Source organism: Schistocerca piceifrons, chromosome 3, assembly GCF_021461385.2.
Source record: "Schistocerca piceifrons isolate TAMUIC-IGC-003096 chromosome 3, iqSchPice1.1, whole genome shotgun sequence".
In the NCBI taxonomy this organism is placed as follows: domain Eukaryota; kingdom Metazoa; phylum Arthropoda; class Insecta; order Orthoptera; family Acrididae; genus Schistocerca; species Schistocerca piceifrons.
Window position 1 is genome coordinate 170428786 of NC_060140.1, and position 23238 is coordinate 170452023.

The following is a 23238-nucleotide window of genomic DNA, read 5'->3' on the forward strand; positions in this document are numbered from 1 at the left end:
CTACTAGCCCTCGTCTTTTTACCTACTTGATCCTCTGCTGCCTTCACTACTTCATCCCTCAAAGCTACCCATTCTTCTTCTACTGTATTTATTTCCCCCATTCCTGTCAATTGCTCCCTTATGCTCTCCCTGAATCTCTGTACAACCTCTGGTTCTTTTAGTTTATCCAGGTCCCATCTCCTTAAATTCCCACCTTTTTGCAGCTTCTTCAGTTTTAATCTACAGGTCATAACCAATAGATTGTGGTCAGAGTCCACATCTGCCCCTGGAAATGCCTTACAATTTAAAACCTGGTTCCTAAATCTCTGTCTTACCATTATATAATCTATCTGATACCTTTTAGTATCTCCAGGGTTCTTCCATGTATACAACCTTCTTTCATGATTCTTAAACCAAGTGTTAGTTATGATTATGTTGTGCTCTGTGCAAAATTCTACCAGGCGGCTTCCTCTTTCATTTCTGTCCCCCAATCCATATTCACCTACTATGTTTCCTTCTCTCCCTTTTCCTACACTCGAATTCCAGTCACCCATGACTATTAAATTTTCGTCTCCCTTCACAATCTGAATAATTTCTTTTATTTCATCATACATTTCTTCAATTTCTTCGTCATCTGCAGAGCTAGTTGGCATATAAACTTGTACTACTGTAGTAGGTGTGGGCTTCGTGTCTATCTTGGCCACAATAATGCGTTCACTATGCTGTTTGTAGTAGCTTACCCGCATTCCTATTTTCCTATTCATTATTAAACCTACTCCTGCATTACCCCTATTTGATTTTGTGTTTATAACCCTGTAGTCACCTGACCAGAAGTCTTGTTCCTCATGCCACCGAACTTCACTAATTCCCACTATATCTAACTTCAATCTATCCATTTCCCTTTTTAAATTTTCTAACCTACCTGCCCGATTAAGGGATCTGACATTCCACGCTCCGATCCGTAGAACGCCAGTTTTCTTTCTCCTGATAACGACATCCTCTTGAGTAGTCCCCGCCCGGAGATCCGAATGGGGGACTATTTTACCTCCGGAATATTTTACCCAAGAGGACGCCATCATCATGTAATCATACAGTAAAGCTCCATTGAATAGCAAACATGAAAGCTTAAGGGCCTATTTTGAAAAATATTTGAATAAAACCAGATACTGGTTGAACCCGGTGTCTCAAGTTGATGTGCTGAAAATTTTAAAGAGCCATCTACCTGCCCACATTAGGGAAAAACTCATTAACACCCCGGAACACAACACCGAATACTTTCATTCTGTCCTGGACTCAATAGATTTGATATACGAAGAGGGACCAGTACAACCGAAGATTGTTAATATGCAGGTAGTGCCATAGAGATTTACGGACCAATAAGTGAACAACAGATTCATAGTACAACACAGATGGCAACCTTACCCCATACAGACCTATGGTAATCGTCCCTACAGAAATCGTCCCTTTGTCAGCCGCACATTATCCAAAGCTGAACGTTGATATTCAGTTATGGAGTTGGAGGGTTTGGCTGTAATATGGTCATTTAAAAAGTTTGAATATTTCCTTTGGGGTAAACGTACAAAAGTATACTGTGACCATCAGTCCCTATAATTTTTGTTAACTTGCAGATTGCTTCACCAATGGATAACCAGGTGGTGTACATATCTTCAAGAATTCAATTTTGAAGTAGTGTACATAAAAGGAAACCAGAACAGCTGATGCTCTTTCTTGATTACCACAAGGCTTAGAGGAGTTCAATGATCTTTCAGAGTAGGAAGGGGAAATGGAAGACAAAACTCTCTGACTATACTATGTCCACATGTGTAAACACATGGAGAAATTACAGCAGGAAGACACACACTGGAATAAGGTAAGAGCAAAACTTATGCAAAATGATGATGAAAACTTAAAAAGGTTTTTCACTATTCACAAAAGTATTCTGCACCATAAGAGCCATCCCGAACAAGAACAATGGCACATGTGTGTGCCAGAGGAATATGTGGATGATTTTACCATGTCCGTATACAATACTGCAAAGTGCACTGACAAAATAGGTAAATATTGTTATTTACACAACCTTAGACAAAGAGTACTACTGGTGGTAAGGAAGTGTATTGTCTGCCAGAAAACAAAACATTCTAACATCTCTAAACTGATTGAACTACAACCCATTGTGGCTAAAACGGAAAAAAAGGTCTAGAGAAGGTATCTGTGGGTGTGGCTGGACCCTGTCTCAGAGGTAGGCATGGCGTAAAGTATATAGTTTGTTTGTATGATATTTTCACCAAATATGCAAAACTGAAGACTGTACAAAACAATACAGCCAGTTCAATTATAAGACAAATCAAACAAGATTATTTTGTAAGAGTAGGAAAACCAGAAGTCATATTAATAGATAATGCCTCATTGTTTGTTGGAAGTAAATGGAAAGAGTTTGTAGATTCCAACCAAATCAAACACATTTCAGTATCCAAATTTCATCCCGAAGCATCCCCCATAGAAAGGGTGTTTAAGGAATTCAACAGGTTGTGAGGACCCATATGCCCCATAAACATACCAAGAGGTTTGAATATGTCACTCCCTTCTTACAACTTGTTAACAACCTTCCCCATACATCAACTAGATTTACACCAAATGAGCTAATGTTCAATTGCAAACAAGTAGGTGAGTGGGAGAAGCCTTTGCCCAAGATACCATTACAGGAATTATCACTGGAGGATAAAATACAAGCAGTAATCAACCTTGAAACCTGGGCTAAATACAGTAAAGGAATTTATGATAGAAAGCTGAAACATACAACACAATTTTATATAGGACAAAAGGTGTTACTTGGAACACATCCCCAATCCACAAAAATTGGAAAATTGAACGGTAAGTGGCAACTACTATACACTAGACCATACATAATTACTAAAATCCCCTACCTGGGAGCATACACATTGATACAAACGAACACGTGTAAAGAAAAGGGCCTTTACCCACACAAAGACTTGAAAATGTTTATATATTGAAAGAAGGGCTGTATACACTGTAAGTTGTATAAATGTATAATAATATTAGATTTACACTGCTGGAAAGTCACATTCCAGAATTTATGTTGTTAGTTGTTAAGGAAAATTTTTGTTTGCGTTTTTTTCTTATATATCTAATGTGTAAATGATGAGTGGTTGTAATGAGGAAGACTTTTACTTTTATGTGTCTAGTGATTACAACAGTCTAAATACAGTGCTTCGCTTTGCTTGTAGCCCAGTTGTAAACAAATAAATGAACTTGTGAAATGCACAGTAGCGTGCACTGCAATACACAACTCGCCATGACCCAAGTTGTATCAGAGCGACACAGAGCATACGCATTGGGAAACAAGCTGGTCAACAAACCACAAGTGCATGCATGCCAGACAGGCACAGCTGGAAGTGTTGGAACCTCCAAAACAAACAAAACTGATGAGTTACAGCCTGCACTAGCATTTGTAAAGCTTACTGAATAAACAGACATAGAAAATTAAGGGAGAGATTTACTACACCTACAACTATCTACACAATACACACACACAAAGATAAGTTAAGGGATTATATACAAAGGGAAAGGTATGCTAAACTAGGAGATATCTGCTTAAGCTATGCTACTATATATGTACTATATTCACACATTTAAGTGCTGCAAGTGCACACACTAATTATACTTGGTAGATGAGAAAAGTCTTGCTGAAGGTAAACGAGCGAGTACAGTATAAGTGGCAAACTGAATAAGAGGCCGCACCATGCCTCTAATACACTTTATCTTTCAGATTTATATGGAATGACATGAAATACGTTTTGTGATAAAACAACTGCACACTGAAGTGAATGAATACATGGTTGAATATATGAAGAAAGTATTAGTACCCACTGAGCCACTATACACTTATCTATGAAGATTTAGTTTTAAGTTAGTATTAAGTTTTTTCTTCGACGGAACGATGCAGTGACACATCCCAAAGTGAAGAAAGATAAATGCTTGTAGAGTGTTAGGTACCATATAAACATAAAAAAGGACCGCAATGCAAGTAAATATGGCTATAAGTTTATGATATGTATGAATGTGATAGTGTAAAAGTATGTGAAGAAGAAAACAGTTGCACTACATCACATATCATGATGCTGAACTGAGGTTGGGTACTACCAAATAATCAAGGGGTCTAAACCTAACTACTGTGAGCATTGACTACCTATGAAGGCATCAAACACCTGGATTACATTTAAATTTTTATGCACATTTGTTTCTTATGTAAACATTGTGTTATGCTCATTATATGTAACATATTGTATTTATGATACAACTCTGCAAACCTCAGCACATGAAATGGTTACCCTTTACACAATAAACATAACAAGTAAATACTGAGCTGCACTTTTAAATAATGAACAGGTATTTAATACAACTGGTATCGTCAGATTTGAGTTGTGCTTAGAAACAACAAATTATTTTGTTCTTGGGATCACCATTAAGTCTATTAATGAGACATAACTGAGCACATAAATGCCTTTCTGTGGAATTTCAACAACCCTATAGTCTGTAGATCCTTCCTGGAGAAAGCAAGAGAGGCAAGGCCATGCATAGTTATATGGGCGGTGTGTAGTGTCTATTGTGGCGACTATTGTTTACTTCTTTGATTCTTTTTGAATTGATAAATATGCTCTGACAAGAAGTTACTGTAAATTGAAATGAAATGTTTATCAATTTATGCTATAAATGAAAACAGAATCTATTATTTTATGAATGTTATATGAAGTATGTATAATCAAACACGAGTAAAATGTGTACTCATATAACTGGAATCAAATAATGCAATGAAAAAGAAATCTGGTAAAATGTACTAAAACCAAATGACAAGTAATGACCCTACATATAAAAAGGGGAGAGAATATGTTACAGACTATGATGCATATGAGTGACGATAATGGCATGTCAGCAAATGAATAGGATAAGTGTATTTTGTAATTGTATTTGTATTTTATTATGTTATGTATACAGTATGCGGAAAGGACAGTGCAGGAAATTTATGTATTGCAACCGTATGAAACACTCTCAAAAACAAAGTGCAAAAACAAGCGAAATCTGGCTGCAAAGTGTTACATGTACATGTGTTAAAACAATATGTGGGTGTGCATGTGGTAAACTAAAAATGGCAACACTTCATGTAACACGAATTTTTTTGTGCTCGACAACGTCATAGAAGCAGCAAGGAACTTACCTTGTCGACGGATGTTGGATGTACGGCTGGATCCCCACAGAATAAGTGAGAGCAACGAGGTGAAACAAATTCCTCAGGCCGCTGATATGGAAACCAGTTGTTACCACATTGAAGATTTCACAAGCGATCACACCGCTGAACACGAGCTTCACAAATTTGTGCAGTGAAAGCCTCTGGCCTCATACTGTACATATGAGTGCGAACTGTGGTGATAATGGACATTGGGCTGCGTGTGTGTACTTCGCAAGCTAAACACTGTGCAGATGATGACTGACAATAATGGGACTATGTGGTTACAGCATGCACTTTGTTAGGAGAGAAAACTTATATATGTATGGGTTAAAATAAGCTGACATGTCCATATTAATTGATAACCACTCAAGGTAACTACAATGGCCAAAAATAAAGGTTATGCCCATTCCGGCCAGGATTATCAAACCTCAAAAAGGGAAAATAAGCTCAGCAACTGTGCACCTCCATATGACATCAGTGCGCAGTGGGAGGCAATTGTATTGAAACAATTTTTTTCTTTTTTTTCTTTTCTTATATGTAAGTTATATGTAAACTGAATGAGTTATAAGCCAAAGACACCACCAAAGGTAAATTAACAAGTTGTTTTGTGACAAGGATAATGTTTTGATACATCGTTAAATATCTGTATGAAACAAAGTAAGAAATACACTCTTCAATTTATTAATTCATGTATCTTCACCCTTTTGTTTCAGGGAGTGGTAGCGTAAGGACGTGTGCTTGGATCCGTTGTACGAGTATTGTTAAAAATGTGCATTTTAACCGTTCATTAAAAGTATTATAAAAAGTTATTAGAAAAGGAATATTTATTTGCACAGTCATAATTTCATATCCTATCTGTTCATCATTTTACTCACTGCCGAGATCCTGCATCAAGAGGTTTGGTGCAGACAATAATAATTCATGTGGTACCTGGAGGAGTGTTCTTGCATTCAACAGTGTCACACTAAAGACTAAACACAATGGAATTAATGTGAAGCTAATGACACAGACTTGATAGGCGTCTATTGAACTTGGTTTACTTATACTGAAAATATTGTACTTCGTGTGACATATTGACAGTTTCAATGGTTGCGGTGATTATTTGGTACCGCACACTACTGGAAGCAACAGTACGTAATGCAAATTATGTTTATTGACCTGGAAAAGTTAAAGTTCACCCAAGACTGTGCACAGATTAATAAATTACTTTCAAATTTTTGTTTTGCAATTATTCTTTCCAATCAATTTTTCCAGTTATTCAAGCAATTAATAATACATTTCCATTTCCAAGTCTCTATTCACCATTCAGTGTTGACTGGCCACCATATCATCCTCTGTCCTTGGCTTCATTCATATGCATTATGGAGGGGCATGTGGTCAAGCACACTGCTCTTCAGGCCATTGTCAGATTCCCAGATCTTGGAGCAACTGCTTCTCATTCAGGTAGCTATCATTTGGAATCACAAGACTGAGTGGAACCTTCCAGTTCTCCCACCAAAGAAAAATTTCTGGCAGTACCAGGAAATAAACCCAGGTCCTCTGCATGGCAAGTTATCAATCCTCTCTCCATAACATAAAATATGTGCACTAAAACTATCTCCATGTGACGGTGTCTACCTGCACTGTTCAGTAAGCTCTCAGTCTCACTGATTGATGTCTTGTATAATAGCTATAAACTGATTTCTAGAAAAAACAATCCTGTCAAAGGAATATCCGTAGTTGAGCATTATATCAGCAGTTGAAAATACTGCTACAGTTGTAAGATTCTTTTATTAACACACGACCGGTTTCGGGCTCTTGCACTAGTTGGTAGCACACCACATCTTGTACACGTCCACCGCAGTGCTTGGAGTGACAGCACCAAGTTATGACACCCGAAGGTGGGCGTATAAGAGCCCGAAACCGGTCATGTGTTAATAAAAGAACATTACAACTGTATCGGTATTTTCAGGCTCTGGTGATTTCTAGAAACTGTGCAAATGATGTAAACTGTACACATTTCCAGGTAATGTCCCTTTTTCCACGTTATCACTAAAAACATTGTAACAATGAAAACAATCAATTATTGACAAAATTATTTAATTTTTGACAAAATTATCAATAAATTATTGACAAAGTTATTTAATTGGACAGATAAAAAATCTACTCACCAAGTGGCAGCGGAACATGCACATATAAAAGACGGTTGTAATTGGCAAGCTTTCAGAGCCAATAGCTCCTCCTTCAGGAATAAGGGTTGAAGCAGAAGTAAGAGGGATGAAGGAAAAGGACAGGAGAGGTCCAGGGAAAGGGGTAGATTTTGGGAAAGTCACCCAGAACCACGAGTCGGGGAGACCTATCGTACGGGATGAGAAGGAAAGACTGATTGTTGGGGACTGCATTGAGCGCAATTTGAACGAGAGCTTAAAGGTGGAATACAGGGTAGTATGCAGACAGAGATTACTGCTTAAACATCATGCATGAGTTAATAAGAGCAAAAAGATAAGTGCATTGTACGTAACAGAGGTGGGAGGGGGTGGGGGGTGAAAAATAGATGAGTAAGACAATGAAAGATGTAGAAAACTAAAACGGAGTGAAGCAAAGAGTAGTTATAAGGAAGAAATGCTGAGACGGAAGTAATTAACGTAAGTTAAGACCAGGTCAGTGGTGAGAACCAAGGACATGTTGTAGTGCTAGTTCCCACCTGTGGAGTTCTGAGAAACTGGTGTCTGGGGGAAGAATCCAGATGGTGTGTGTAGTGAAACAGGTGCTGAGGTCACAATTGTCATGTTGTGGTTTAATGTGGCTGGAAGTATGTAGCTGGCCTTCGGTGAGGATGAGATCAACATCAAGGAAAGTGGGAAGGGGTTCAGAATACGACCACGTGAAATTTAATTGGGAGAAGGTATTCAGAGATTCCAGGAATTTTAGCACTTGTGGTAAAGATGTCATCAATGTATCTAAACCAAACCAAGGCTGAAGACTTATCGCCCAAGAAAGCCCCCTCCAAGTGACTCATGAAAAGGTTGGCACATGACGAAGCCATCCTGGTTCCCATGGCCGTACCCTGATCTGTTTATATGTCTGGTCCTCAAAGGTGAAGCAGTTGTTGGTAAGTATAAAGATGATTAAGTTGAGTATGAAGGATGCCATATGTTTGGAATCAGGTGGGTGTTGACTGAGGAAACGTTCAGTAACAGACAGAGCATGTACGTGGGGGATGTTGGTACAGAGGAAGGTGGCATCAATGGTAAAAAGCAAGGTGTGTGGTAGGAGTGGGATGGTCGGATTTCAGACGATCTAGAAAATAGTTGGTACCTTTGATACAGTGCTACAACATGTGTTTGGTTCTCACCACCCACCTGGCCTTAATTTACATTAATTTCTTCCATCTCACCGTTTATTCACAGTGGCTACTCTTTTCTTCACTCTGTTTTAGTTTTCTACATCTTTCATTGTCTTACATGTCTATTTTTCACCACTCACCTCTGTTATGTACAATGTACTTAGCTTTTCACCTTTATTAACTCATGCAAGATGTTTAAGCAGTAACCTCTCTCCTGCATATTACTCTGTCTTCCACCTTTACGCTCTCAGGTTTTCAAATCTCACCCAATGTAGTCCCCAAAAATCAGTCTTTCCTTCTCATCCCATGCGTTAAGTTTCCCCTGATCCATGGTTCTGGGTGACTTTCACGAAATCTATCCTTTTACTAGACCTCTCCAGTCCTTTTCCTTCACCCTCCTTCCTTCCCCTTCTGCCTGAGGAGGAAGGCACCTGCTCCAAAAGCTTGCCTAATTACGATCTTCTTTTATGTGTGTGTTCTGCCACTGATAGTGAGTAGATTTTTTATCTATCTGTCAAAAATTGATTGTTTCTGTAAGTTAATTAGTTTCACAGAGATTGAAATGCATTACTGTAAAGTTGGAATGCTAGTCTTTTGTAATGAATTGTGTCACTAAGTCCATAAATACATACTAACTCACATGAAAATTGCCAAGCTGAACTATAGTCAAAAGTTCAAATCAGTCATATCATTTGATTAACAGATTTTCCAGTGAAACTAGCTGGATAAAGAGTTCTTCTTATGGGGCAACCACAGCTGTGTATGTCTATTTTGTAAAACGAAGGAACTGCACCACAGCTTTTTAATACACACTCTCTTATTACGTACAATAATAGATTACGGACTAAGCTGCTGTTCTGCAGTTCCTTCATTTCACAAAATGAAACTAGCTGCATCTTTGGAATCAGTATATTGAAAATAGTGCCTTGAATAATGAATTTAAATGAGGACAAGCATAGCTAAGGTTTTGAAATATTTGAGTACCTACATTCTGTATACTACTTAGAAAATATATGGATATTGAAAAATGAATAAAGTAAAAAAAAAAAAATTAGTAGAGCTGCAGTAAAACAGATGGGAGTTCCAGCTTGCTCTCCTTCAACCAACCACATAGAAAAAGTGATAGACTTCAGCCAGGCAAAGGAACAAGTTGGATTTAGAAGTGGATATAGTACAACGAATCATTTTAATTTGTATACAAAACTGGAGAATAGAGCAATGGGTAAGAATGACCACTTTGCCTGGGATTCCTTGATTTTGAGAAATTTTCTAAATCAGTTCAACAAAATCTGCCCTAGCAGTCCTTGGGTAACAAGGCACTGATTCAGTCTTTCCTCGTCCTCTGTTTACACTCCATCAGGCCACAGTCAGACTAGAGGTTCAAAACCACTAGTCTCAGAAACAATAAAGCAATTTTTCAGATCCTAAACTGGGAGAAAGAAGAAGGAATACATGTTAAATGAATGTAACTGAATCAACTTTGTTTGCTGATGTAATTTTAATATCTGCCTCTTGTGCAGATAAAAAAGGAATGAAAAATCTGTATTGTGCAATTTGGAAAGTAAAGTTGAAAATCAGTTACAATAAGACTAAAATAATGACTAACCAACATACTGAAAAGAAATTAGTATAAATTAACAACATAATCACAGAACCAACTGTAAATTGTTGTATTCTTGTTTTTTTCTGTTGAATCCTGTAACTAGATGGACAGGAAAGAAATAAAGCAATAAAAGTGGGATGAAATGTTTAAGCTGAAAATGATTTTGAAATCTAAACCTCTGATCTGGCTGAAAACGAAATTTTACAATTTGTTTGCATTGAAAGTTTTACTTATGGCAGTAACATGTGAAAACCTTTCAAAATGTAAGGACTGCTCAAAAACTAATAAAGAAATGAATGTTGGGAATTACTAAAAAGACAGCAAAACAAATAAATGGATCAGGTAACAAAAGACAGGAAAACAAATCAATGGATCAGATAACAAACGACTGGAAAACAAATAAATTGGTCATGTAATTATGACCACATGGAAATAAAATGGAGGTAGGGAAGACATATAGACATATCAGTGGATTGTAGATAGCCCAAGAAAGCTCTTTGCTGGGTCCCAAAATGACTTAATGAAAAGTGAGCAGAGGACATTAGAAAACATGCAGGAGCAACATGGAGGCTTATGACTACAAGCTATAATGCATGAAAAAGTGCAGGATAGATCTTTATCTAACAGTTATATCACATGGGTACTGCTACTGACGTTGACTATGATGTTCATATGAAAATGCTTAGCTCTTGTTCTACTGTAGTTTGGCTTCATCTAGTGGAGCAGTTTTTCATCTTACTTAGAAATGAAATTTCAAAATGACATCACTCAGAATGAGAAGTTTTGACAAGTTACATTTTGTAACTGGTCTAATAAACTAAAGTTATGTTACATAAAAATTACTGGTCCTATGTTTTCTTACGGTTGTGCAATTACTCACAAATAGAGAAAGTATTTCAGAATTTTACTCTCATGAGAATCACTACCAGATAGGCTAAACTTTCTTTTGTCGGCAATAATAAACAGATGCAGTCCTTGTGATTCAAATATATTATTGACTTGCCTTAGTGCTGTAGTTACTCGCCTATTTTGTGTTTTCCAAATAAAAATAAAATATTTGTGATTTTATAATTAAAAAATAGAGAACTATAATCTTTTAAAAAATGGCTATCCAAACTGAATAACTTCCTTTTTTCTAATAAAGAAACTATTCAGTTAGTGGTCAATGTTTTATGAATGGCTTCTGGCATCCTTTATGCTCCATCTATCAGTTTAGTTGATCACTTACACTTTAAACAAATGCCCTCCATTCTTCTGATCTCTTATCTCCTTTACCTGTGTGCTGGTACAGGAACTTATGATTACAAAAGATGTCTACGACGCCTTTAGTTGTCTATATGTATGTAAGTCTGGAATGTTCTCCCAAAACCCTGGATGGATTTCAGCCAAATTTGGCACATCAACAGCAAACGTCATGAGTATCAGCACTGTGTGGTTTGTAACCTCCTAACTCCAATAGTTGCACATATATGGAAAGATTGTGTCCCCCCCCCCCCCCCCACCCCAGGTCTTGATGTATAGGCTGACTTGCAAGACAGGTGTGTTGTGTTGTAGAGTATGAGCCTGCCTTGTCAACCTGATTTGCTGGGCAGCCTAAAAGTCAGGGGTAAAAAAGTGGTTTTCCAGCACACGATGTGTAGACTGCCCAGCTCGCCAGGTGTGCTGTGGCAGTAGTATTGGCATGGTTTTTTTGACCTATTTTGCAGGAGTTATATGTGTGGATGGGCATGGCTGGTGAAAGTTTGAGACAGATAGGGGAGGGGAGGGGCTGGTCTGTTCGTGCAAGTGTTTGGAGCTCATAGGCACTCAACTCTGAAGTTATCAGTCACTGGGGGAGGGGGGGAGGGAGGAGGATAAGCAGAGGGATCAGGAAGGCATGAACAGAGTGAGGGCATGAGTGGATGGACAGAGAAATGGAAAAAGGAAAGAGAAATGGAGAGAATGAGATTGTTAGGGAGAGAGGGTGGAGGATATCAAGAGAGAGAGAGAGAGAGAGAGAGAGAGAGAGAGAGAGAGAGAGAGAGAGGGTGAGGAGGATATGGAAGGATGGAGGAGAGGGGGAAGACATTTTCCGAGAGAGGGGGCAGAGGATATGGACAAAGGGAGTGGAGCAGGAGGAGATGGAGAGATAGAGAGACTGGGGAAAAGGAGATAAGTAGAGTTTGGAGGACGAGGTGGGCAGAGAGACAGAGAGTGGAAGTGGGGGACAAAGGGAAGGGGCAGGAGGAGGTTTGTGAAATTTGTGTGTTGAATACATCTGCAGGTGAAGCTGCAGGAAACAGGGAAAAGTCTAGTAAATATGTAGGTGTGTGTGTGTGTGTGTGTGTGTGTGTGTGTGTGTGTGTGTGTGTGTGAGAGAGAGAGAGAGAGAGAGAGAGAGAGAGAGAGAGAGAGAGACTGTGAGGATTAAAAGAAACTACCATCTGGAACGAAAATTCTTTATTATGAAGATACACAATTACAAATATAAAAAAATCTAGTTTATCTTAAACATACAAAAATACTTTTGTTGTCACTTTTGTATCATGCACACATCAAGGATACAAAATGTACTGCGACACAGAGGGCAAGTGCACTTTGAACTCAGCCATGTTTCTGGATGCTGCTGATCCTGCCTTGAAGCAAACCTGAAAATATATCAGTGCTTCATTTTCACAGTCTTCACTAAACATTACCTCAATGTTTTGTGATGTTATAACATTCAAACATTCTGCTTCACCTGTTTAAATTTAAAAGAAATGCCTTAGTACTTTGGGACAGCTACACACATTTTCTATCACATTCAGGTGCAGAACAAGGCATGAACATGGTGCAATATGGTCATATGGCCTAAATAATACCTACACCTACATGTGGATGAAATGATGGACACCACATGGGGCAGTGTTGCAACAACCTAGGACAAACATTAGGAAAGGGGGGAGGAATGCACAACTTTTTATTAGGTCATACACAACTGGTAACTGATATTGGCAAGTTTGTGATGCTTGCCAAGGTCTTTCTTTATCACATTTGACAGTTTAATTCCCAATTCAATCTTGTCCAAGTGACATACATTTCTTGATTGTATAAAGTGCAAGGAATTTTGACAAGTTTGACAGGAAATGATAATATGGATTTCAAAAGGATATATCCAAAGCTGGAACTAAATTCTCAGTGACAAATGTCTGTGTAAAGCAGTACAGCATCAGAGGATCTGTGGGAAAGTGATTAAAATCCTACCTCCACAACAAGAAGCAGAAGGTAGTCTTGTATAAATGCTGCACAGTTGACTGGGGTGTGGGTCACTGTGTGTGTACCATGCAGTCTTGTGGGGATATGTCATTACTCTTAAATATAAATGACTCACCCTTGCCCTAAAAAAGTTAACTTTGCAAACATTTTGGCTTTGTGGTGACATTAAATTTTTAACTGATCTACAGGCAGATAATAATAAATTTGGTGTGAGAGTTTCTTACTTGGTTTGACGTAAATTCTTTATAAAACTGAACAAAACAAATTACATCCATTTACCATTCTGGTAGAGAATTACACAGGAAGTCCCCACTGTATGTTGCACCAGATAGAAAAATATATGGTTCCACATGTTAAGGCAACTTAGACATACCTAGAAACAACACATGTTTAAAGGATTGGCCACAATTACATTCAGTGCTGGTAGAGTTTTGAAGATCAGAGTCGTCAGTATCAGAAAGTACATTTATTTTGGGTTCTGAGTCTTTCTATATTGCATTATGCACCTACCTTTTGAAGTTGTATAACAATTTCAAAGAAAATTTTCAGTTTTTTAAAATGTTATCCACATCATGTGGAGAGTATCTTGGTGTTCTGAAGAGTTTCTTGCTATAGTATTTTGAAGAATGTCAGCTTTCTTGCCACTACTTCCCAACAGATGTATTCAATCATAAGCTTCACGATTTACAAGCCAGCACACTGTGCATCAAATGACGTGTATCATGGTCACAGCACAAGAAGGAAGTCTCACCTTTATTGCGATCTACTAAGATTAACACCAGTAAAGAAAAATTTAAGTCAAGCCTGGCAGTCTAGCAGTAGAGCTAATGCTGGTCAAAACACAGAAATTTCCAGTCTTGCTTTAATCTAACCTCTCAATGAAGTGTTGCGTATCCAGGAACCACATGTGGTTTGGACTCCATCTTAAACTGTGGGTCCCCTTTTCTCAATTGCATGACTTGGGCACGTTAGGGGCATGCAAGTCACTGAAGTGGCACACAACTGAAAGACTTGTACTCTGCCATTGAGCCACACACAATCATTATTAAAATCTTCCAGCCACTGCCAAATAGCATTAAATGTTTATGCAATAACAATAATTAATTGCAAATAAAATAAAAATTAAAATACTTCTTCATAAGATTTTTTTATTCTTTAAATGAACTTTTTAGAGTGAGAGACATTTGGTCTGTTTCATGCTGCTTTAGAAGGGAACAAAATCTACACCCACTTAAGTAGGAAGTAGGTGAGCACATCCTACACTAGATAGACCACAACACTCCTAAAAAAGGAAAAGAAGTGTTCTTAAAAAGGCAAGAAAAGAACAAAGAAGAACTGAAGACAGCCGTTATGAAAACTAAATGTAGTGTAGTTCCTGGTGACTTTGTTGGGAAACTGTGTAGTTGTTCACTGAAGTGTGAAGAAATATAATTACACGTTAAGAATGAAAATGTTAATGGCTTCCAGAATCTGGCTCATTTTGACAAACAAAATTCCCTTCACAGAGGAATGGGGTACTTAAAACTCTAGTACATAGGGCGCGCACTATCTCTGACGCAGAGGGTCTACCCCAGGAATTGGAACATCTGAGAAATGTATTTCGAAAAAATGGGTACTCAGAGTGGCAGATTCAACGTGCTCTCCGCCCAACCACTACAGCACAACCTGTGGAGATGGATGAAATCACGAGGGAGGAGGTAGGCACTGCGTTTATTCCATATACAGGCGCACTCTCGGGGAAAATCGCTCGTATTTTGAAGAAACACCGGGTCGGAACTGTGTTTTGTTCTCCGAATAAAACTCATGCACTGGTGGGGAGCGCCAAAGATGACCTCGGTTTGAGGAAGGCTGGCGTGTACCAGATTCCGTGTCAGTGTGGCAAGTCGTATATTGGTCAGACGATGCGTACCGTCGAGGATCGATGCCGTGAACACCAGAGGCACACTCGACTGATGTATCCGAGCAAGTCGGCGGTTGCTGAACACTGTTTGTTGGAAAATCACGCTATGGAGTACGAACGCACGAAGATTCTGGTACAGACGTAGAGATACTGGGACAGCGTTGTTAGAGAGGCCATCGAAATTCGCACCAATGACGACCTCATAAACTGTGACTGTGGCTATAATCTTAGCAAGGCTTGGGAACCAGCAATTGGGTTAATCAAGAGTAAATCGAGCAAACATATAGTTGTGACGACCACGGCAGACAGAGCCATCACACCGACGTCATCTCATTTGCCGTCGCAATCTGTTCCACCGCGCGACTGTGGCGCGGGGCGAGGACGGCGGAGTGAGTGCGCCGCGGGCGGAGGGTATTTAAATCGGCCGCCGCTGCGACCGAACCCAGTTCCCCCCCGAGCAGCCATAGCGTACAGATCTCCGTGCCGGCACGTTCACATGAGCTCAGTCCATCAGTTCACCTGATGATGGCGACATGTATGATCACCGAAATATTGTGCCCGTTGGACACTGTAGACTGGCAGTACACCCGTGGATATTTTGATTATCAAATACGCCAGGAGAAACTCAAGAATCACAAAATTCATACTCATACACAAAGGAACTACAAACACTGGCTGTGAGTCAGTGTTGATTTAAATCAATGGGGAAAGTTGAAAATTTCTGCTGGACTGGGATTTGAAACTGGGTCTCCTGTTTACTAGGCAGATGATCTGACCACTAAGCCACCTGGACACAGTGGTCATCGCAACTGCACGGACTATCCTAGCATGACTGCCGTTAGACACATATTCTCAACTTATCCACACATAACTAATGTAGCGCTCCTTGCCCCTTATCCTCATTATTCACAGCGTTTTGCCAATTCCCATAAGAGTTTGAGTCTGGTGTACATCGTCACTGAACAGATTACTGCTGTTCTCACTTTAATTATATATATATATGTGGTGTCCATTCTTTTGGACACGCACAATGAAAACAAATAAAGGCCTGTCCATAAATAAAAAAATAAGTCAGTTTTCTTGCACAAGTGTGCTCACAATAAATGACAACAGATTGCCATTAAATACTGTTTAAAAAATTAAAACAATTGTTTAGTCCTCCTCATGAGAAGCATCTTCCGGCACTCTTTTGCAGCTCTCCCGCATCGTCCCCTATGCTCCACGGAGTATGGGACCTCTTCATCATCATCATTACAAAGACAACGTCAGCCAATGCATGCAACTGACCACTTCTTAAATTACCGTGATTTTGCATTGTTGTTGTGGTCTTCAGTCCTGAGACTGGTTTGATGCAGCTCTCCATGCTATTCTATCCTGTGCAAGGTTTTTCATCTCCCAGTACCTACTGCAACCTACATCCTTCTGAATCTGCTTAGTGTATTCATCTCTTGGTCTCCCTCTACGATTTTTACCCTCTACGCTGCCCTCCAATACTAAATTGGTGATCCCTTGATGCCTCAGAACATGTCCTATCAACCGATCCCTTCTTCTGATCAAGTTGTGCCACAAACTTCTCTTCTCCCCAATCCTATTCAATACCTCCTCATTAGTTATGTGATCTACCCATCTAATCTTCAGCATTCTTCTGTAGCACCACATTTCAAAAGCTTCTATTCTCTTCTTGACCAAACTATTTATCGTCCATGTTTCACTTCCAAATACTTTCAGAAACGACTTCCTGACACTTAAATCTATACTCGATGTTAACAAATTTCTCTTCTTCAGAAACGACTTCTTTGCTATTGCCAGTCTACATTTTATATCCTCTCTACTTTGACCATCATCAGTTATTTTGCTCCCTAAATAGCAAAACTCCTTTACTACTTTAAGTGTCTCATTTCCTAATCTAATTCCCTCAGCATCACCCGACTTAATTCGACTACATTCCACTATCCTAGTTTTGCTTTTGTTGATGTTCATCTTATATCCTCCTTTCAAGACACTGTCCATTCCGTTTAACTGCTCTTCCAAGTCCTTTGCTGTCTCTGACAGAATTACAATGTCATCGGCGAACCTCAAAGTTTTTATTTCTTCTCCATGGATTTTAATACCTACTCCGAATTTTTCTTTTGTTTCCTTTACTGCTTGCTCAATATACAGATTGAACAGCATTGGGGAGAGGCTACAACCCTGTCTTACTCCCTTCCCAACCACTGCTTCCCTTTCATGTCCCTCGACTCTTATAACTGCCATCTGGTTTCTGTACAAATTGTAAATAGCCTTTCGCTCCCTGTATTTTACCCCTGCCACCTTTAGAATTTGAAAGAGAGTATTCCAGTCAACATTGTCAAAAGCTTTCTCTAAGTCTACAAAAGCTAGAAACGTAGGTTTGCCTTTCCTTAATCTTTCTTCTAAGATAAGTCGTAAGGTCAGTATTGCCTCACGTGTTCCAGTGTTTCTACGGAATCCAAACTGATCTTCCCCGAGGTTGGCTTCTACTAGTTTTTCCATTCGTCTGTAAAGAATTCGTGTTAGTATTTTGCAGCTGTGACTTATTAAACTGATAGTTCTGTAATTTTCACATCTGTGAACACCTGCTTTCTTTGGGATTGGAATTATTATACAGGGTGATTCAAAAAGAAGACCACAACTTTAAAAATGTGTATTTAATGAAAGAAACATAATATAACCTTCTGTTATACATCATTACAAAGAGTATTTAAAAAGGTTTTTTTTCACTCAAAAACAAGTTCAGAGATGTTCAATATGGTCCCCTCCAGACACTCGAGCAATATCAACCCGATACTCCAACTCGTTCCACACTCTCTGTAGCATATCAGGCGTAACAGTTCGGATAGCTGCTGTTATTTTTCGTTTCAAATCATCAATGGTGGCTGGGAGAGGTGGCCGAAACACCATATCCTTAACATACCCCCATAAGAAAAAATCGCAGGGGGTAAGATCAGGGCTTCTTGGAGGCCAGTGATGAAGTGCTCTGTCACGGGCTGCCTGGCGGCCGATCCATCGCCTTGGGTGGTTGACGTTCAGGTAGTTACGGACAGATAAGTGCCAATGTGGTGGTGCTCCATCCTGCTGAAATATGAATTGTTGTGCTTCTTGTTCGAGCTGAGGGAACAGCCAATTCTCTAACATCTCCAGATACTGTAGTCCAGTTACAGTAGCACCTTCGAAGAAAAAGGGACCAAAAACTTTATTGGCTGAAATGGCACAGAAAACGTTCACCTTAGGCGAGTCACGTTCACACTGAGTTATTTCCTGCGGATTCTCAGTGCCCCATATACAGACATTGTGACGGTTGACTTTCCTGTTAGTGTGGAAAGTTGCTTCATCACTAAACACAATATTTGAAACGAAAGATTCATCTGTTTCCATTTGAGCAAGGATAAAAGCGAACAAATGTACAACTAAATGAAACTTTATAGCTCCCTTAATTCGCCGACAGATAGTGCTTAGCTCTGCCTTTTGTCGTTGCAGAGTTTTAAATTCCTAAAGTTGTGGTATTCTTTTTGAATCACCCTGTATTCTTCTTGAAGTCTGAGGGTATTTCGCCTGTTTCATACATCTTGCTCACCAGATGGTAGAGTATTGTCAGGACTGGCTCTCCCAAGGCTGTCAGTAGTTCCAATGGAATGTTGTCTACTCCGGGGGCCTTGTTTCGACTCAGGTCTTTCAGTGCTCTGTCAAACTCTTCACGCAGTATCATATCTCCCATTTCATCTTCATCTACATCCTCTTCCATTTCCATAATATTGTCCTCAAGTACATCGCCCTTGTATAGACCCTCTATATACTCCTTCCACCTTTCTGCTTTCCCTTCTTTGCTTAGAACTGGGTTTCCATCTGAGCTCTTGATATTCATACAAGTCGTTCTCTTATCTCCAAAGGTCTCTTTAATTTTCCTGTAGGCAGTATCTATCTTACCCCTAGTGAGATAGGCCTCTACATCCTTACATTTGTCCTCTAGCCATCCCTGCTTAGCCATTTTGCACTTCCTGTCGATCTCATTTTTGAGACGTTTGTATTCCATTTTGTCTGCTTCATTTACTGCATTTTTATATTTTCTCCTTTCATCAATTAAATTCAATATTTCTTCTGTTACCCAAGGATTTCTACTAGCCTTCGTCTTTTTACCTACTTGATCCTCTGCTGCCTTCAGTACTTCATCCCTCAAAGCTACCCATTCTTCTTCTACTGTATTTCTTTCCCCCATTCCTGTCAATTGTTCCCTTATGCTCTCCCTGAATCTCTGTACAACCTCTGGTTCTTTCAGTTTATCCAGGTCCCATTTCCTTAAATTCCCACCTTTTTGCAGTTTCTTCAGTTTTAATCTACAGGTCATAACCAATAGATTGTGGTCAGAGTCCACATCTGCCCCTGGAAATGTCTTACAATTTAAAACCTGGTTCCTAAATCTCTGTCTTACCATTATATAATCTATCTGATACCTTTTAGTATCTCCAGGGTTCTTCCATGTATACAACCTTCTTTCATGATTCTTAAACCAAGTGTTAGTTATGATTATGTTGTGCTCTGTGAAAAATTCTACCAGGCGGCTTCCTCTTTCATTTCTTAGCCCCAATCCATATTCACCTACTATGTTTCCCTCTCTCCCTTTTCCTACACTCGAATTCCAGTCACCCATGACTATTAAATTTTTGTCTCCCTTCATAATCTGAATAATTTCTTTTATTTCATCATACATTTCTTCAATTTCTTCGTCATCTGCAGAGCCAGTTGGCATATAAACTTGTACTACTGTAGTAGGTGTGGGCTTCGTATCTATCTTGGCCACAATAATGCGTTCACTATGCTGTTTGTAGTAGCTTACCCACATTCCTATTTTCCTATTCATTATTAAACCTACTCCTGCATTACCCCTCTTTGATTTTGTGTTTATAACCCTGTAGTCACCTGACCAGAAGTCTTGTTCCTCCTGCCACCGAACTTCACTAATTCCCACTATATCTAACTTCAACCTATCCATTTCCCATTTTAAATTTTCTAACCTAACTGCCCGATTAAGGGATCTGACATTCCACGCTCTGATCCGTAGAACGCCAGTTTTCTTTCTCCTGATAACGACATCCTCTTCAGTAGTCCCCGCCCGGAGATCCGAATGGGGGACTATTTTACCTCCGGAATATTTTACCCAAGAGGACGCCATCATCATTTAATCATACAGTAAAGCTGCATGCCCTCAGGAAAAATTACGGCTGTAGTTTCCCATTGCTTTCAGCCGTTCGCAGTACCAGCACAGCAAGGCCGTTTTGGTTATTGTTACAAGGCCAGATCAGTCAATCATCCAGACTGTTGCCCTTGCAACTACTGAAAAGGCTGCTGCCCCTCATCAGGAACCACACGTTTGTCTGGCCTCTCAACAGATACCCCTCCGTTGTGGTTGCACCTACGGTACGGCTATCTGTATCGCTGAGGCACGCAAGCCTCCCCACCAACGGCAAGGTCCATGGTTCATGGGCGGGGGGGGGGGGGGGGATTTTGCATTATCAATTGTAATTTATGTTTAAATATAAAGTTACTGGCAAAACAGTGAACTGTTCATTATATAAATACTGTAGTATGACAAAATGTGAGGTGTTCATTCTGTATCCATTTTCTGTGTAATTGTGAAGGATACAATGCTCTGACAAACATTGGCGTAATAAAAAGATATAAAGAACACAATAAATCAAGAAATAAATTCGATAAATTATTTAGCTTTCAGAGATGATAGCTATAGTGTAATGCTATCATTTAAGATATCATAAGTTGAAATCACATGAAGCTTGTAAAAGCTGTTAATTCAAACGTTCAGTGTGAAAAAGTTTATTTGCTGTGAATATTAACTTCAATAGTTTTAAAGGTATTGGGATGCTGTTGTCACTGGATGCATCTCATTTTTCTGAGATTGCAGATGTGTTCAGGTTTGCTTTATTACTTGACTGTGAATTATTACAGATCCTTGAAGAGCTTAACAAGCTGTCATTCAGTTTGTCTGACATTCCATCATTTCTTGGGGAACTGTCTCCTCAACAAATGTCATGCAAGCAACAGCCGTCCAAATTCCCAGCGTAAGGATTTACCCATTTCCAGTGGTGCTGCTCATGTTTGTATCTGGCTGGCCTGTACCGCTTGTTGTGGCTTGCCCACACATGGCACTTCGGCTGAGGTGGCCATGCCAGACCCTGAGCCCCAGGGCTGCACAAGAAAATTCACCTCACCTCCTACCAACTCTACATGGCCATATCGCTCACCTACATACACATAACAATACAACCCGGATACCTACTTACCACGAGCAGTCATCTTAATGACTTCAGCTATTCATGCACACTCCCCAGACTGACCCAAACTTCCATGTGATACACTGTCTACATCATTATATCATAGTCCACTAAATTCCTCACCTAATGGTTGCAGCATAACGCGGATTCCTGCAATAGAAAGGATGTGACAACAAGGGATTGAGACCACTGTTGTTATCATTGTGTGCCAGGCTAGGCTTGTAATACATGCATGTCTGAAAGAATAGACACTGCTGAGTGATGAATTTAGTGGAATACAATATAAGGATGCATAGTGTGTTTAAAATTAGTTGTGACTCTTGACGTTTGGCTGACCGGAGGAGGATGTTGGCCAGGTAACACCAATGGAAAAATGGGTTTCCCTACCATGCCAAGTGCCCCTGTTGCCAAAACATGAGTAAATAGTACCATGTGGTTTCATCCATTAGATGCATTGACGTTTGTCAGCTCTCGTATTAAAGTCATATTTTCTGGCATTGAAGTATTTTGTGGTCATCAGGTATTGTGAACAAGTGATTTGTGATGGCAATGCATTAATGGCAACAGTGCAGTACATCTGAATATGAGATTTGCAATAAAAGAGTTATCCAAGAACACGTTCACCGGCTGGGAAGATAATGTACTGCTGCAAAACATTCCTTGGAATTCAACAATAGTAACTGACAAAATGCCATACCACTCCGTTGTGATGCATGAAGCTCCAACAATGCAGTGGGCGAAAGAGGATATTTTGCTCTGAGTACAAAGATATGTCCCATGAGATAAAGTTTAACCTACCATGTATAATGCAAAGTTAATGGAACTTTTAGTGTTGTACAAGCCAAAACTTCATGCTACCATATCAGGCCAATGAACTGGTTAACAGTAAAGGGCATAGATTAATCAGGCTTCATTCGTATCTTGCTCATTTAAATCCGGCAGAGTATATGGGCCTAAGTGAAAAGTAATGTGGCAAGAAACTGTTGTAACCACGACCGTTCCAATCGCGGGATTGGCGCGAAGGGAAGTGCAGCGGGACCCATGGAGTGGCCCGCGAACAAAAACACGAACAGGAGAGGACGGACATGAACAATGAAGGACCTTACGAACAACAACCAGATAGAAACAACAGAGTCACAAGAAAACCTAACAAATCAACCACGTCCACTTGTACACGGAACAAAGAACGTAAATACGCTGTCTGAGGTGAGATGTCGATACATGCACACCAAGGTTACACTGACTGGTGGAGGGAGAGGCAGGCACTTAAATACGTGATCGAGGACGCCGCTATTGGTCGCTGGGACCAAGTTTTCCACCATGGCCCCCTCACATTAAACGTGGGCCATGAGGCACGCGCCGCCACGACTTACGGTGCGACAGTGCAGAGACCTCTACGGGTCTTCGACGTCCATGCCATCTGGCGTGGATTCAAAACCTACGGCACGCGGTACCAGAGAAATAGCAAGAAGTTTACACTCACTGAGGCTGAAATGTTGATAAAAGAAGCCACTGCAGACATTACACAACAGGGCTCATCTTGAGCTATTAGCCATAATATCAAGAAGGTTGTTGAGCAGACATTGATTCATGAAGGACTGTGATGAGTTTTGAGGAATATGTAACTTCTCCTGTTGCCACATTAAAAAC

The 23238-nt window shown here is 39.7% G+C and overlaps 1 protein-coding gene across 2 annotated transcripts in view; it reads right to left on the minus strand.

The window, feature by feature from the left end:
- Positions 1–12576: 12576 nt before the first annotated feature.
- LOC124788149 (E3 ubiquitin-protein ligase TM129) overlaps positions 12577–23238 on the minus strand; it is a 56201-nt gene continuing 45539 nt past the window's right edge. For both annotated transcript variants that reach the window (XM_047255297.1, XM_047255296.1), the window contains exon 6: positions 12577–12779. In XM_047255297.1, coding sequence (XP_047111253.1) covers positions 12665–12779 — 115 coding nt within the window. In that variant the 3' untranslated portion in view covers positions 12577–12664. The remainder of the gene's footprint in view (positions 12780–23238) is intronic.